General features: G+C 25.3%; 2 protein-coding genes across 5 annotated transcripts; one reads left to right on the forward strand and one right to left on the reverse strand.

The window, feature by feature from the left end:
- Positions 1-2,857: 2,857 nt before the first annotated feature.
- On the reverse strand, positions 2,858-11,372 carry LOC129618811 (transmembrane protein 94). Of its 4 annotated transcripts, none has more exons than XR_008697835.1 (12): positions 11,129-11,372; positions 10,728-11,062; positions 10,368-10,663; positions 9,605-10,301; positions 9,396-9,485; positions 9,158-9,230; positions 6,194-6,290; positions 4,840-6,124; positions 4,186-4,775; positions 3,996-4,119; positions 3,260-3,400; positions 2,858-3,204 (listed from the first exon to the last, which is right to left on the reverse strand). XR_008697835.1 is itself a non-coding variant. In XM_055533822.1 (12 exons), the coding sequence occupies exons 1-12, from the start codon at positions 11,281-11,283 to the stop codon at positions 3,132-3,134; spliced, it is 4,068 nt and encodes a 1,355-aa protein (XP_055389797.1). In that variant the 5' UTR covers positions 11,284-11,372; the 3' UTR covers positions 2,860-3,131. The 4 variants fall into 4 exon arrangements, 3 of the variants coding, with proteins under 3 accessions (XP_055389797.1, XP_055389798.1, XP_055389799.1); XM_055533822.1 differs by having other exon boundaries at positions 2,860-3,204; positions 3,260-3,512; XM_055533823.1 differs by having other exon boundaries at positions 2,862-3,204; positions 3,260-3,512; positions 9,203-9,230.
- A 604-nt stretch (positions 11,373-11,976) lies between these two features.
- On the forward strand, positions 11,977-16,237 carry LOC129618815 (pyridoxal-dependent decarboxylase domain-containing protein 1). Its single transcript, XM_055533827.1, has 10 exons — positions 11,977-12,187; positions 12,246-12,517; positions 12,581-12,658; positions 12,722-13,190; positions 13,245-13,520; positions 14,287-14,355; positions 14,422-14,637; positions 14,705-15,220; positions 15,293-15,486; positions 15,553-16,237. Exons 1-10 carry the CDS (start codon positions 12,119-12,121, stop codon positions 15,722-15,724), a joined length of 2,331 nt encoding a protein of 776 aa, XP_055389802.1. The 5' UTR covers positions 11,977-12,118; the 3' UTR covers positions 15,725-16,237.
- The last annotated feature ends 420 nt before the right edge of the window (positions 16,238-16,657 follow it).

The following is a 16,657-nucleotide window of genomic DNA, read 5'->3' on the forward strand; positions in this document are numbered from 1 at the left end:
ATATACATTTTTCAATATATGTATATGAGTGTTTGCACATGTATGTTTAATTACACTGAATAATATTTTTATACATTTTTCTATTTACACATTTAGAGATAATATTATGTTTTTTTTTTTCAAACAAGCAGAACAAGAAAATGAGATATGAAAATCAACACACAAAAAAAAAGGACTCGCTGAATTTCCCAGGAGATATATATACGTATGTATAATAATTATATATATTTGTATGTATTTGCATGTATACACATATAATATGTTTGTAAAATTTTTGTTTTACTTAATTTTCACCATACCTATCCAACATACATACATTTATGTATGAACATAATATTATAATATATATTTACAAATATTAACAATATGTATACTAGGTATATATATGTTAGAGCTGTTAAAATGAAGAAAAAAACAAAAAAATACAAAAATTTTTACTTTTTGTTTTTTTTTCTATTAATTTTTCAGTCGAATTGAATTTTATTTCTTTAAAATTTTATTAAAAAAAATTCTTTTTAAATTATCCATTAATTAATTATATTTTTAAATTTTTAATATTTTAATTTATTGTTAATTTTATTTATGTTTTTTTTTATTGGTGCTTATATATTCTTGATACATGTACATTCATATATACATTTATAAAAAAAAAAATTTCTTATTAATTTTTGAATGAAAATCTTATTTTTAATTAATCATTTTTATTTGTTTTATTTATTTTAAATTTTTTAACTCTTTTTTTTTATTAATATTTAAAAATAACACCATTCTTTTCTTAATTAATATTAGAAGAAAAATTTAAATATTTTTTTTCTCTATTGAAAAATTCACCCTTACAACACTATATACATAATATATACATATTGTTATAATTATATATATATGTATACAGATACATAGTATATTATACTACATGTATGTATATTTATGTATACAAATTATATTAACTTTGTAAAAATGTTCGCACTCTTCTTAAATTTAAATGATTTTTCTTCACTTCAAATGAGCAAAATTTTGTTTTACTTTTTTTTTTTTCACTTTGAATTCGGATAAGTTTAATATATTTTCCAATGATTAAATATTTATTTTAAGAAAAAAAAAACAATACAAAATTAAAATTATTTTATTATAAAAATAATTTAAAATAAATTTATTTGATTTTAATTAATAATTTTTTTCACTTATATTATTTTATTTCCAAAAAAAAAACAAAAAAATTCAACCGCAAATAAGTACATAAACCGTTGTTTTGTACTGTCGAGAACGAGATAAGAAAATCTTTTGCTTAACCCGGTCACACCCTCTATACAATTATAGTATGTACTCTATTCGAAAATATGATAGAAATTCGAAAATATAAAAAGAAAATAAAGCAAAAAATAAAGGAGAAAAAATGTTATTTTTTTAAAAACACATGCACACGCTCAGACTTCTTTGTATAAAAAATTATTTATTTGTATATGTTACTTGCTCATATATGTACATATGTATGTACTTAAATTGCATATGGATGTGTATGTATGAATTTAACAAGGATAATAAAAATAAAAAAATGAATGAATGAAAACAAAGAATTTTGTTTTCCTTTTGTATTCTGACATAAAATAATAATAATAATATTATGAAATATTTTGTACATTGTAATAAAATAATAAAATAACTTTTAACCATGACTGAAGAAACATGCAGGCTATGACATCTAGAGATAAATAGGATTTATTAATTTCTAAGCACAGTCCTGCAGGAAATGAGAACAGTGTTTTTATATAAAAGTACAAAACTGTTTGTTTTCTTAACATGATGTAAAGAATTTCAATTGTATCCTTTAGATCGAAAAAATTAAATTTCAGGATGATATCTGATAGACTAAGAATAATTTAGGAATAAATGTGTTATTACATTTAATAAGAAGTTTTTTTTTCAGGTTATTTTATTTAAGAAAAACATTTTAATTATATTCTATTTTTTATAGCAAAATTTTTAATAATTTTTATTAATGATACATTCATCTAAAATATCACTTTTCGAACTGACTGATATATGAGAGAATAAAATGAATGTCGTGCTCTACATTTTCAATAAATGGTTTTTAGCAAAAAATATATTCATCTGCTATTTATTTTGTGTGTAATACTGTTCAGTTTGTAATATATATATGTATAAATATTTATGTTTCTAGCTTTACGGAATTGATAGAGTTGGAAGATTAATTATTATTTTGATTACAGGACATTTCCTACAAAATTTCCCCATTGACAATTAGATGAGAGAAAGAACATTCCTCTTTAATTATTCTTACTTTTTCAATAAATTATAGATGGTATAATTAAAACCGTTAAAAAGTTTACCGTATTAAACCGTTTAAAAGTAAAATAACAAACCAAAATGTTGATATATCAACATTGATTTTGGTTTGTTATTTTTTAAACTCTGCTAATGGCAAAGAAAGTTTTCATATCAATAGAAAATCAAAGCTGCGAACTTTTTCAGGTAATAAATTTCATAAATTGTTGCTTATTTATTAATCCGTATTATATGTATATATTGCGTGTAAATTTGAAATTTTGCTTTTTCCCTATTTTAAATAAATTAAATGCAGTCATCAGCTCAATTCGGACAGTAATTATATAACTCGTGGCTGTAATAAAATTAAACAATTGAATTAAAATAATTTACTTATTTATTGCAAAGATTATATAAGAAGTCAGATTAAATGATTTTATTATTCTCTTTTCACATATTAATTAAATATTAATTTTTTACTTTAGAAACATAGTGATAAATTGATGTCTTCTCTTTTATATTTACAATTATTTTCATTTTAAAATATTCTTCACATATTCTAACTAACTTATTACTATTTGTTAAACAGACTTATTTATTTATAATTAATGTTACACATATTATATTCCTTGAAGTATGCAAAAATGTTTAAAATCATTTAAAACAAAAAGAAAATTTTTTTTGCAGTCTAATATTCAAGTAAAATCATTTTATTAAAAATTAAGTAATACTTAATATCTAAAACTTATTTCTATGAATAGTTTTTTTTTCTTTTGACATTCATGATATTTAATTTGTATTACGCATATAGATAACAACATTTCTTTTTTAATTTCTAGAATATTTTATTAAAATGGTGAATTCATTCCCAATTTTGTACCAAAATCTAGTCGTGCGCGTCTCTGATATCTTAAATTAACTCTAAAAATAAATATAATTATTTGTATTTGTTCTAACTATTAAATTATTAACTTACTTAATTTCCTGCCATTTTATAAATTCAGTAACTAAAAAACTAATTGCTACTGCTGTAAACATAAATACTATTACAGCCCAAAATTTGTAAATCTGATCATAGATTGCTTTATTAATTGATATTATTTGTATAATACAAGCGCTTGAATGAATTATAAGAATTAGGATACAATTAAATGTCCAAATTTTATTTGTAAATGGATTTTTGTGCCATATAGAATGATCTCGATGAACGAATGATGCTGATATTATTACTGAATAATAAACAAAATAAAAAATAAATTAAATTAAAAATCAAAGCAAAAAAAATGTATATGTTAGATAGTCCCTACCTATTTATATAGCCTAATTCATAGAAAATTTAAGTTAAGATTATAAGATCGTAAATTCAACAATATTATTCTTTAAGTTATATTATATTAAAAAAAATTTAATTAAATTATTTAGTTTTTACTCAAAGAAAATTTAGTAAAAATTAAAAAAATTTGGCATGGGATTGTCCGGATTACTGTGCAAACAAACAAGAAGTATTCAGTGAAATTTTTTAGGATTGGAAATAACAAAAACATAATATTCCCTTGTAAGACATACCCGGAAATTTTTATTTATTAAGTAAATTGGCGATCATAATAAAACAGTCTTTAATTCAACTAAAGTATAAAAGAAAAATAAACACAATGATAGAATGAAACAAGACCACTCGATAAAATTTTGTTAATAAATTATAGAAAAATTACCAAAATGAGAAATTATCCCTAATAAAGCGAATATTCTTGCTAGTTTCAGATTAATTTCCAAATTTTCCTCTTGAATATCTATAATTTCAAGTGGATGGCCAATCATAGTTGTGTAGGAAATTATCTAAAAAAAATATAAAATGAAATTTAATTAAACAAAATTGGCATTAGTTTTTATTATTTCTATTACCACAACCAATACTGCTGGGAAAAATTTACATCCATAACACCATAATACAAAACCAAATACCCTTGAATCAAATTTAGTTTGTTTTTTACCTGTTGCTCTATTCATGACTTTTGGATCTACTTGAATATGGGTAAGAGATAATGAAATGAATGGTACAGCAAAACACATTAAATATATTAAAACAAATGGATCAAAAATCGGTGGTAAATTTAAACAGGCACTTAAAATATTTAATGAAGCGAGTGTACCGGCACAACATGCCCAATATTGTATACAGTTCCATAAACCTAATGAAAATCTTCTTGATAATTCTATTATTGCAACAACTGATAATGGATCATCACGCACGACTGATATTGAACAAGGTAATGAATTTAACATACGACTTAAATATATTGGTGATATAGTATTATTGCGAGTGTGCATTAATTTAGCATATGGTGAATTGATATTATTGGCAGCATCATTATTAGAATCTGTCGTTCCATAACTTTCTAAAAAATGCAACGTAAAGTCTTTTTTATTTGATGTTTTATTAATGTGTTTTAATTTATTATTATATATGTTTGACTCCGTATATGCAGGTACATCTAAACAGAGAAAAAGTACAATAAAATTATTAAAAGTCATTAGAGAAACTTTATAAAATCTTACCTTGACAAACTTGAGGATATAAAGGCTCTACAGCAATGCTACAATCTGCTTGTAAAAATATTTCAGAATTTGAATTACTCGCACTCGAACCCAAGCAAACTACAATTTCACCATAAGATTGCATTATACTTAACATTTCTTTTGTAGCTTCTGCTGAGCAATCCGTAAACAACGAAACTTGCAAAGGAACATTATCAACTTTTTCTAAATGTGGCCTGATATTTTCAATACCACGAGGTAATTTGGCTCGATTTGACATATCAAAATTAATTGGTGCACTCTGTTCTGTACTATCTGTTAAAATACTAATTGATCGACAATTTTCATCCAATGCTGAGTCTTGAGAATGCCGTGGTTCTCCTACAGAAATTATTGATTCTACTGAGCCTGAATTAATATTTAAAAAGTCTCCAGGAGCTGATGAGCTTAAAGTTTTAGAAGATTCTAAGCCCATCGGTTGTAGCAAACAGTTTATTTCAGGATCAATTTTATCATTTTCTGTACTACCTAAATTAGTTCCAGAAAAATCTATTTGACCTGAAGTTTTTGGTGATTGTGGATTGGAGTGCTGATCCTCGCTCAATAAAGATATATGGCAATTCCAGCCGGATTCAAGGCCCATTTTTTCCGAAAATACTCTGGATCGTAATTCATTTTCTTTACTAAAATGCACGAAACGTATACAAGCTCTTTCTAAGCGTTCAACTAACTGAACGATATCAGTTTGTGCTTGATATTGCATTGTTATCATTCCTATAAAAACTTGATGACATTGCATTTCAAAGCAACCTTCGACATCAGCGATATCTTCATCTTTCGATTCTGAAAACAATAACGAATCCGTACTTATTGAATGGCTAATTTTAGTGTGGCCTTCAAAATCGCAATGACTTTTGTCAACATGTTGCATTTTACATTTCGTTTCTGGTGGTAATTCCAGATATGCAATTGGACCACTATGCGATCCACTCAAAGCCCCACATATCCCATGGCGTAATGGACGATATGCAAATGCAGTACAATATGCAGTTAATGCGCTTCTTTGATAAAAATCTTGAGCTCTTTTTCTCTCCTGTGGTCCTAATGGACGTAAATCTTTTCCATCCCAGAAATCATCACAACAATCTAATACAATATCAGCTGTTCCTTGTGTGAACAATGATAAACAATTTCCGGGTGATTCACGTAATACTACAGATAAAGAATGTGGAAAGGGTACTTTAACTTTTGATGATAATTGAAGATGACGTGCAAATTTAATGTCACGACGTACAACATCAGGTTGCTTTTTATTTGAAAAAAAAAAAAATAAATTACATTATTTAACTTAAAAAATTTGTAGTAAATAACATACCAAATGCCTATAGGTAGCTAACTGTCCTTCCAAAGTAAAATTATCTGTGGCATGCTGTTTAAAACCGATTTGTTTGGCTAATTCACATAAACATCGTCTGAAGTCGATAAATAATGATACAAGTATTAAATTTTGATAAATAATATTGTCGTTTAATTTTTTTAAACTCAAAATTTTTTTTATATTAATTCTTTGAAGTTTACTTTATTTTTAATATAAAAAAATTTTGAGAAGCAAAAAAGAAACAAAAAAATTAAAAAAAGGTTTAAAGCATGATTTAAAATCTATGATCTATTTACATAATGAGTCAAGATAACGAGCACTTTCAAAAATGATTAAGCTTTAATTTATGTCTTACTATTTAGACCAAATGGTTATAAAAATTGTCAAAACAACTTTTAAATCCACCGTCTTGCATGTGGTGTTCCTATATTTCACTTTTAAAATGAATGTGTTAATAACTTACAAAGAATATGTTTTTGAAAATAAAATTTTACCATTATTCTTAGTATAATTGTAAGAAAACATTTCAAGTACATAATAAAATATTTTAAAAATTACATGTAAAATAGTATTATTATTATTAGTTATTTTTATTAAGTTCAAAAAAATTGAATTTATGATTTTTAAATATCAACAAAATATGTTGACCCAATAATTATTAAATTTTTTTTTAATAAAAACAGAATTTTAATTGGTGATAAAATCTCTATAAGCACTATTCCAACTGAACTTAAATTAAATTGTTAAAAATAATAGGATAAATTTTCGACAAAAAACAAGAATCCGGAATTAAAAACTACATATTAAAAATTTGAGAAAATTTCATTTTGAAATCATTCTTGAATTTGCCCATTTATATTTTTCAAATAATCTATAATATATTTGTAGGGAATTATTCTTTCCTGTATAAAAACTAAAAATCTGACTTGAGAAATTATAATTTTTAACAAAATAATATGCACATTAATTAAAAATATATAGGTATTCAATAAAATAATAAATATTTTAATTATTAAAATTCTAAACACAATCAAAGTCGATATAAAAAATAATCATTTAAAACAGCGAACACAGAAAAAAAACTTAAATTACATTTAATAACTTTGAATATTATCCGTATCTATAAATTTACGTTTTTATTTTTTCTATTAAAACAAGTTAACATTATATTATGTAAAGTTCTAATAAAAGAAACTTTTCAGAATTTAAGCATTGCGTTTTATTAAATTAACGATTAAAGTTTAAACTAAGATAATAAGACAATTTTTGTTTATTTAAAAATCATTTACACATTTTCAAAAATCAAAATATAATAACCATTGAGTTGAAGAATAATTTAATTATTAATAATCAATACTATAGCAACGATGAATATATTGAAAACTGAATTATTATTTTACAAATCATTTTTAAGATAAAGAACAAAACATTAATCCAGTTTCCCAAGTAGGATCTACCTAGTACGCTCAGTATGCTGAGAACGTTATGTAAATTAACACGAAATTAAATGTCTTCTGAACAAAAAACAAAAGAGGACACAAATAGAAAATAAAATTAATAACAAATGAAATAATATTGGGAATCCTAATTTAATATTTGTCCAAAATTGTAAAGTTTTCTTAGAAATAAAAAATGGAAATAAACTAATATCTGTTTGATAAATTAAATGAATTCCTTTTATATTATTGCTTTAAGAACATAATGAATATGCCTAAATTTCAAGTAAACTATTAAAATTTAGTGCCAAGTATTCTTTAAAAACAAAATGGGAAATACAATCCTACTTATATTTTCTAATACTTATTTTATTTTCATTTTAAATTGATTTCTTTTGGATTTTGTTTATTACTACTATGTTAAGTGTAAAATTAGCAAAAAAAATTTAATGAATTTCTAAAACAGTTTTAATAATTTATGCATTGAAATCAAATAAAATTATTAGATTGTAAAAAATTGTCAAATTTAATTAAGTACTTTTTTTATATTTTAAATCTTGCAGTTTGAATTAATTTATATTATGTTTATCTGTTATGCATATATACGTGCAAAAAAATTTATTTTAAAATTTTTAATCAAACTAATAGCATTTTTATATTATAGCTTGCATGTATCTACAATCTTTGCAAAAATTATGAAATTTTTATGTTTAATAGTTTTCTATGAATTTTTGTAGCAATTATATTGATTATATTTAATAAGAATATTTTAAAAATATTTGTACTCAACCTGTTCCAAACTGGTTATACGTGATAAAAGCTCTCAACTATATCTTTTTTACTCACCCTATTTCAACATTCAATGTAAATGTTATATTCCTAAGTTTTTTTTTTTAAAAATATGAAGTAAAAAGATCTATTTACATATATCCGAATTCAAATTGGGCAGTTGGAAATAACCTTAATTCAATTTGTTTAACTAGTTTTCTATAATTGTATTTGGATTTATGACAAAATCAACTGGAATTTTTTTGTTTTAAGAGAAATAAACGTTACAGTATTATAAAAAAAAATTTAACAAACAAAAACAGATCCATTACCTAAAACTCATTAATTATATTTTCTTTAATTAAGACATGTGATGTGATTCAACACACAAAAACATAAATTATTTAAAATATAACTTTATATAAAATAATTAACAACATTTTATATTCAGTATTTAAAAAAAAAAGTATATGGATGTATAAATAAATATTTAAACATTGAAACCCACACCGAACATAACGAATCAAAAGCGGGATTAAATAATAATAGAAAAACTTCAAAAATCAAATATTTCAGACGAAAAAAAATTAACATGATATACCTCATCTTGCACTTATAAAATATATCTGCAATACTATGAATAAAGTGTCTAATTTATTGGAATTTAAATTGAAAAATTGAAATATAAATTTTTTATTTAAAAAGAAAATGATAAATGAATAAGCAATTAAAAAATGCTGCGTAAATACTAACATACCCATGCAAAAAACTATTTAAGCTCGGTTCAATAACTTGTGCATACCGATTCGTAACTGGGACCAAATCTTTATCTAAAATTAGAGTAAAATATATAATATGTATTTTAATCAAATTATAGTTGTGATTTATATATAATAATAAAAATATCGTTTTAATCAAAAGTTTGTATTTAATTAAAATGCTAAAATTTGTTGAATTTTTGAGCTTTCTTAATGAAGTTGAAACAAATATTTTACCCAAAGTTGCCACAGCGGTGACATGCCCGCAAAATTGTGCATAGTGTTTGTGTGTCTGGGGGCTACATGTATTTAAAAGAATCGCCAAACCTAAAAAGATATTACATATTAGAAAAGATATTGAATCGTCAAATCTAAAAAGACTTATTTGATTCTCTATATAATTAAGTAATAATAAATTGGAATATTTTATATAACATTTATATTACCTAAAGGTTTAAGGGATGTTATATGATTTTTCCATTCGTGATCATCAAATTCTAATTTAAATGGGCAATGTTGATCATGTGTCAAATCTAATACTTCGGAAATAATTCCAGTTTTCTTTGTGGCATTGTTATTTGTAGTTTCAGATTCCAAACTTGTTTGGCTAGTTGTAGAATTTTTGTCTTCTACATCTCTTAAGAAAAAGACTTTTTCCGCTGTAGGATTTGGCCAAGATAATATTCCTTTTTTATCTACACAACAGAGAGCTGTTATAGATCCTAACACCTGAACAACATTAGCACTTCGTGGGAGAAGCGTGCATGAGCCTTGCCATAAATTCAACCAATTTTTGAAAACTATGGATCGTTTAAGGGATATGTGACCGTAGTCATATGTTGGAGTGTCCAAATCTTCTTCAAATGACTTTTCTTCATCTTTTAATGATGGATGTTGCGGTAAACATAAAAAAGTTTCTAACCTTGCAACACCCCATAAATTTAAAGAAATCCACATTATAGGAAAAATCAAAGGCAATAAAGGTAAAATTGCTGCAATACATGATTCTAAAAATATTTCCTTCCACAGATAATGGCTAATGTCTGATTTCCAAGCTAAACCATAATATCTCATTATAGAAGCAAAAATGGTAATGAGTAAAGTTGCTATGAAACCCCATTGTTGGATGTATTTTGTTACCAACTAAAGAAATTAACTATGAGAAGAGTACTTGTATATATAAATGAAAAAATCGATGTGTATACTTACTAAATATCTTTGTTGGTTATAAATAGTTGGCGGTCTTTTCAGTGCATTTTCCAAAATGTATTTCAAATTATCTAGGTATGGAGTATTTTCTAAACAGCAAATTAAATCAGGCAGTGGTGGTCTAGCTGCAGGTTTAGAAGGAGGTTCCGGCACTTGAGCTATTCCATAAATCTCATTCGTTTTAAATTTTTTATTTGTAAGGATTTCATAACACGACCCTGGAGCTGTATGCCCTGGCCTCAAAACGATGTGATCACCTTTGACTAGAAGAGCTGATGGTAAATTTATGATTTCTCCTAAAAGTGTAAGTATATTTTATTTATTTTTGCCTATAAATTTAAAAATAAAATCAATTTGTACCATCACGATACGTCCATTGAAGAGTAACACATGGAGAGACTGGGCAAAATAAGTGAGGGTAGTTAAAAAACTTCCAATCATAACACAATTCCTCAGCTACTTTTATTTCTTCTAAAATGAGTTTCGCTTTTCTTATAATTTCTGTACGTCTTAAATTATTTTCCCGTACAACAATATAAATGTTCAATGTCAAGATAACAAAAATAATCAAAGCAGAAAAATAATAGTCCGCGACAAGTAAACCAACTATTGCAAATAATGTACTTAAAATTGAAAACCAACCAAGTGGGCTATTATATTGACTAACAAAACACGATCGTATTTTACAAAGTATACTGTAAATTATAATTAAGTTTATTTCACAAAAAAAACTTAAAATTTTTTTTAAAAAATTTTCTTACCTTTCAGAATTGAATTTGTTTTCATAAATTGTCAAAACATTTACTATTTCTTCCCTTATTCGAACAAGTGCTGCTTTTGTTGATAAGCCATGCAAATTACCAGAATTCCGGTTATTTGAACTCATTTCTGAATTTAATATCGTCCTACATTTCATCAAACTATTTAAGTACAAATAAATTAAAAATGAAAATTATTTTTTTAATAAATTTTCTTTCATAATAAAATAAAAACTGAAAAGCTGGTTTGACATTTATGTTCAATTCACAATAAATAATTATTAGAAAGCTTCGTTCAAATTCTCGCGCTGCCATACTAATTTTTCCTGTACTTTTACTGTTACAACAGGCAAATTTTATGAAGTCTCTGAAAAATTAGTTCACTGCTTCGTCATAATTGAAATTCTAGTCATGCAACTGTAGATTACACCTATTTAGAATATGAACTTTATAAGCATAAAAAAGCAAAATATCCTTTGGGCTGAGGCGGACATGCAATTTTTAGTTTTTCAATTGTAGTCTGATTATAAACTAATTACGTGCACACTTAAGCAACTAAACTATTCGAAATTACTCAATTGCAATTAGTTTGTAATAAATTACAATATTTTCTTTTTATGAATAGAAGTACTATCTTGAAAATTTTTAATTGTTTTACCATATGACTCTAAGTCTCGTGAATATTGTGAATTTTGTAGTTAATATTGTTATTGTTGTGAAGTACAATTGTATTAGACCGGCTAAATTTCAGGCGAATTTAGTGTCAGATGGAAAATGATGAAGTGGCTAATGTCAAATTTGATGTTGACAACACAACAAAATTTTTTTTTCATCAAAAGAATTATACCGACTTTACTTTAGGCACCGACTAAATAGAAGTTAAATTTTTTTCTAATATTTATTTTATTCATAGTTTTAAGAAAAGTGTTTCAATAATAACTAAGGTTTAATATAGGTTTTTAATTTTGACATTTAGCGCCTGTGTGTATAAAAATGGCAGAAAACCAAAATATAAATTCTGATAATTTTCAGAGAAGTGACGATAAAATTTCTGCTTCATGTGTAAGCTGCAATAATTTATGTGCGTATTTGATTAAAATTTACTTATTTTTTTTTTAAGATTCGTTCTGGCCTAGCTGAATTAGAAATGCAAACAACCCAAACACTTAAAAGATTACAAAACATTCAGATAAACGGTGCCTTAGATGTGAACAATGAAAATAAACTAACGCAATCATGTAATTCATTGCCAGTAACAAGTTGCTCATCTTCAGATATTTTAAAATCTTTGGAAGACTTAATATCGGGTTCTGATTCTGAGGAAGGATCTGATATAATTTATCAGTTACCTGAATTAGATGAAGTGTCAATGCTAGCCTTAGTATCTCAGAGGTAATCGGATGTTATTATTATGTGATGTAATAATTATTTTAATTGATTGTTTTATTATTTTAGTTTTGAAGCTTATATTAGTCATTTAGATCGGCAAACACTCTTGAGAATCGCAGATTTGATTGCAGGAGATACATCTAGGTGAGAAAATTAGATTAAATCACTGAAACAAATTTTTAAATTTATTTTGTTTACCTTTAACAGATGGGTTGGAAATCTTTTTAAGTTTCCGGAACCATCAGCTAGTTTTCATTCTGACAATGGTGAAGCAATTTTACGTGTGCTGCGTTTAGCTATAGTTTCTCGTTGTCCTGGTTTTTTAGAAGGCGGAATTCCAGCATTAGCTAATCCTTGTCTCTATATCTGTGAAAACTTAACGCATCTACGACTACAGTATGCTTGTAAACAATTAGGAATAGCAGCCGAGGCTATAAGAGTAATACCAACTACAGCTAGCGGAACTATGGATTTAAACTTGTTCCAAAAAGAAATACGTTCAGATATTAGTGCAAATCGTAATCCCCTTTTAGTTGTAGCAGATGTAGGTGCGTCGTTATGTGGTTTCGCTGATAATCTGAAACGTTTGAAAGAAATTTGTAGAGCTAATAATATTTGGTTACACGCTTCTGGACATTTGTTAGCCACTTTACCAATAGTGCAGGGTACTGGGACGGTAAATATATAATATTATAAACAATAATATCATTGTTTAAATATTTCATTTTAGATAAGTTCTGTTGTTGATTCTGTTGTTTTGAATTTGGGTTCTTGGCTTGGCATTCCCAGTGTACCGATAGTATTACTACATAAGCAATTGCAAAATGCCGCTTTAACAGTATCCGATTCAGATGCAATTTTATCAAAGAGGCTAAAATCATTATCGTTATGGGCGAGTTTACAAGCATTAGGAAGAGAAAATATATCTGAGAAAGTTCATGTAGCGTTTCAAACTTGTAGCATTCTTTACGAAATAACCTCAAAATGTGAGGGTATACGTATATTGGTAAGTTTTGAAAAAAATTCCCACAACATACCATGATAGCTAATGTTTAATTTGAACTATTAAGCCACAATGAAAGGTGTGTTCACAGTTGTTTAAACAATTTTTTTAAAGATATTAGTTTACTATTAGTTTATTTTGAACATATATTTTGAAAATGTGGCGGAAGACAAGTTAATCTAAAATTTAAGATGACGTGTTTTTAAATATTGGTTGGAGGAAAACTTTTTTAATGTATTTCAATCGTTGTTTTATCTAGATGAATAAGTAAACATTGAGTCAATATGCGAAAATATAAACAATAATGAAAAAATTGAAAATTTGTAACGTGTGACTTAGATTTTCAGGCAAGTTCATATTTGGATTTCTTGAAGAATTTATAAAATATACTAGATAAGAGAGTTGACCGATATTATAATATGCTTTTAGACAAGCGTTTTAGAATGTTGAAACTCTAATCATATTTGAATGTTGAGTTTACTTATCAAGTGTTCAATGATTTTGTTTATCTACTAATATTTATCTAATAATTTTCTGATATCGATGTCACTGTGTGCGTGTTATTGGAGCTTTGTATTTTATGAATAAATTTACGTACTTGAAAAATTATTTGTTTTATTGAACATTCCCGATAAATTTCAAAATATTTTAAATATTATTATTAAATTATTTTTTGTCTGTTCTAACCATTTTTTGCATATTCTGATTTACAGTTTTTCTTTGTTATTTACCTTAACACAAATAAATACGATTTTATTTTATCTTGCAGAGTCGTGCTCCTGGTGCTCAAACCGGTTCTTCATTGTCTGATTTAATTAGTAAACCACTAGATGTAGATGTGAGATTGATGAGAAATTTTATAATAATATGACCATTCAGTAAAGGAATTTTTAATTTTTTTTAGGCTTTATTTGAATCTGCGGCCCCAGTAGTAGTATTTCAATTTGATGGTTCGTCCATTCAATTTGATCAAGATTCAACACCACCACCAAGTACAGATCAAAATCAAGATATAAATCAGGCAATAATAAATAAATCAATAGAGAAAGTTGAAAATGCTTCTTATTTCGATCGCTTAAACGCTTGGCTCGGCCAGCTATTACAACGTGATTGCCCTAATGTAAGTAGAAACAAATTTGGAAAAAATTCTCTTCCTTATTAACAAATTTTTTATCTTGATTTTTTAGTTTGATTTTGAAATAATAGAACATCAAATACATGGAACTTGTATACGATATTGTCCATTAGAACTTAGCTTAGGTGAACAACCTGCTAAAGCAGATCATTTGGAAAATTTTGCGGCATGTTTAGAATCTCAAGTTGACATATTACGTGCAACATTAAAACATAAAGCTACCTTTATTAAATTGGTAGAAAAAAGTGACGTATTAAGACTTGTAAATTTACCAGAATGGGCTGGTATGGGAGGTGTTCGCTTTGTACCAGAAGGATGGGAGACGTTGTTAACAGATCAGGCAAAAGCTGAATTAAATAAATTGAATATGGATTTAGTCGATGCTTTAAAATCAACAGATAATGCATTCTCTTTAGGTGAAGGCCCTGATTCTTTAAGTTGTGTTAGATTTGGAATGGTTACACATGAAACAGATGTAGAAGAACTTTTAGATTTAGTTGTTACTGTCGGAAAGAGTGTTCAAGAAAATTCCAAAGTTTTGGATTCAATGTCAGAAATTGTTAAAAAGGTATTAAAAATTTCCATATAATAGTTATTTTATTTAATATTAATTAATTTACATAAATATATTTAATTTTAGGGTATAGAAACTGCAATGCAAGATTTACAAAGAGAAAGTGAAGAAAAGCTTTGGCAAGAAGGTATTTTAAGACATGTACCAGTAGTTGGACGTGTTGTTAATTGGTGGTCACCACCACCAAAAGAGGGTGGAATTAAAGGGCGTAGTTTAAATTTGACACAAGGTGTAGTAGAAAGTACGGAGAATATTTACAAGTAAGTATTTAAAATAATTAACATACTTATGATACTTTTCATATTTATTGTCATTAATTATTTTAGGTATCATATGCAAATGACAGGTGCTCCTAATCAATTACCAGGTAATAAATCTCCTCCAACACCAATGGTTCAAACACCAGTTATAACAGATTCTGCAGGACATTCCCGTAGTGTTAGCCAAAGTAGTGCAACATCAGTTCAAGAAATACAAATTCCAACGCAAGAAAATTAATTCAAGATCATAATAAAGCAAAATATACAAAATAAAAATTAAATATGTAAAATAAAACAAAAAAAGAAACAACAAACATTTAATAATTAAGAAATTTTTTTGAGAATAAAAAGAAAGCAAAATAGAAACCCATAATTAAAGAACTAAAAAACGGAACAGAAAAAAACAATTATTTTAAAAATAATAAACCATTTGAAAGCAATAAAGACCTATGACTAATATTTAGTAAAATATAATGTAGATATATATAAAAATCCTTTAAAATTTATATAAATTAAAAAATGAAAAAAAAAAAATGGGGCTTATTATAAAAATGAAAATGTTTATACATGCATACACATATACATATATATATATTATTTTATTGATTAAAATTTCATTCCATTTCAGTTTACGTAATTTTTTTTAAGTTGAAATTCACTTTAAATTCAATGAAAATAAAAACGAAAAACCATTTATTTTCAATTCTATATTAAGTTTTGTCTTTTAAAATAACCAAAATTATCGTTATAATTTTTTTTTTTTTGGTTTTGTTTATTTAATAAATGAATTATGAAATAAAAATGAATATAAATTTTGTTATGTTTAATTTATTATTATTAAAAATCCAGTGCTTATTTAAACTATTATTGTTTAAAAATTTATATAAATAATTATTATAAGAGTGATATGAATATAAACCAAATAAACATTAAAAAGAAAAATATAAAACAATATAAAAATATAAAAATAAAATGAAAGAATGTAATTAATTTGTAATTTTTAATTAAAAAAATGTTTAAAAGAAATAAAAAGAAAGAAAAACAACTTAGTAAAAAGCCAAGTAAAATACAATTAAATTTTAGAAATTTAGATTTATTCCTTCAATTCAATATTATACCTATGTATTAATAATAATTAATATATTATAAATTTATTAAAAAATTAAAAAAA

This window comes from Condylostylus longicornis, unplaced genomic scaffold (genome assembly GCF_029603195.1).
Source record: "Condylostylus longicornis isolate FDR11 unplaced genomic scaffold, ASM2960319v2 ptg000010l, whole genome shotgun sequence".
Classification (NCBI taxonomy): Eukaryota; Metazoa; Arthropoda; class Insecta; order Diptera; family Dolichopodidae; genus Condylostylus; species Condylostylus longicornis.

What these genes read in the sequence shown, in the direction of transcription:
- LOC129618811 (XM_055533822.1), bottom strand. Translation starts at nt 11,283, where the DNA reads ATGAAATGTAGGACGATATTAAATTCAGAAATGAGTTCAAATAACCGG. An exon ending in TAGCTACCTATAGGCATTTG is followed by an intron (nt 6,125 to 6,193) that starts GTATGTTATTTA and finishes TCAAATAAAAAG; the next exon opens with CAACCTGATGTTGTACGTCG. An exon ending in AGGGATAATTTCTCATTTTG is followed by an intron (nt 3,513 to 3,995) that starts GTAATTTTTCTA and finishes TTTATTATTCAG; the next exon opens with TAATAATATCAGCATCATTC.
- LOC129618815 (XM_055533827.1), top strand. Translation starts at nt 12,119, where the DNA reads ATGGCAGAAAACCAAAATATAAATTCTGATAATTTTCAGAGAAGTGAC. An exon ending in CTAGCCTTAGTATCTCAGAG is followed by an intron (nt 12,518 to 12,580) that starts GTAATCGGATGT and finishes TTATTATTTTAG; the next exon opens with TTTTGAAGCTTATATTAGTC. An exon ending in GTAAACCACTAGATGTAGAT is followed by an intron (nt 14,356 to 14,421) that starts GTGAGATTGATG and finishes AATTTTTTTTAG; the next exon opens with GCTTTATTTGAATCTGCGGC.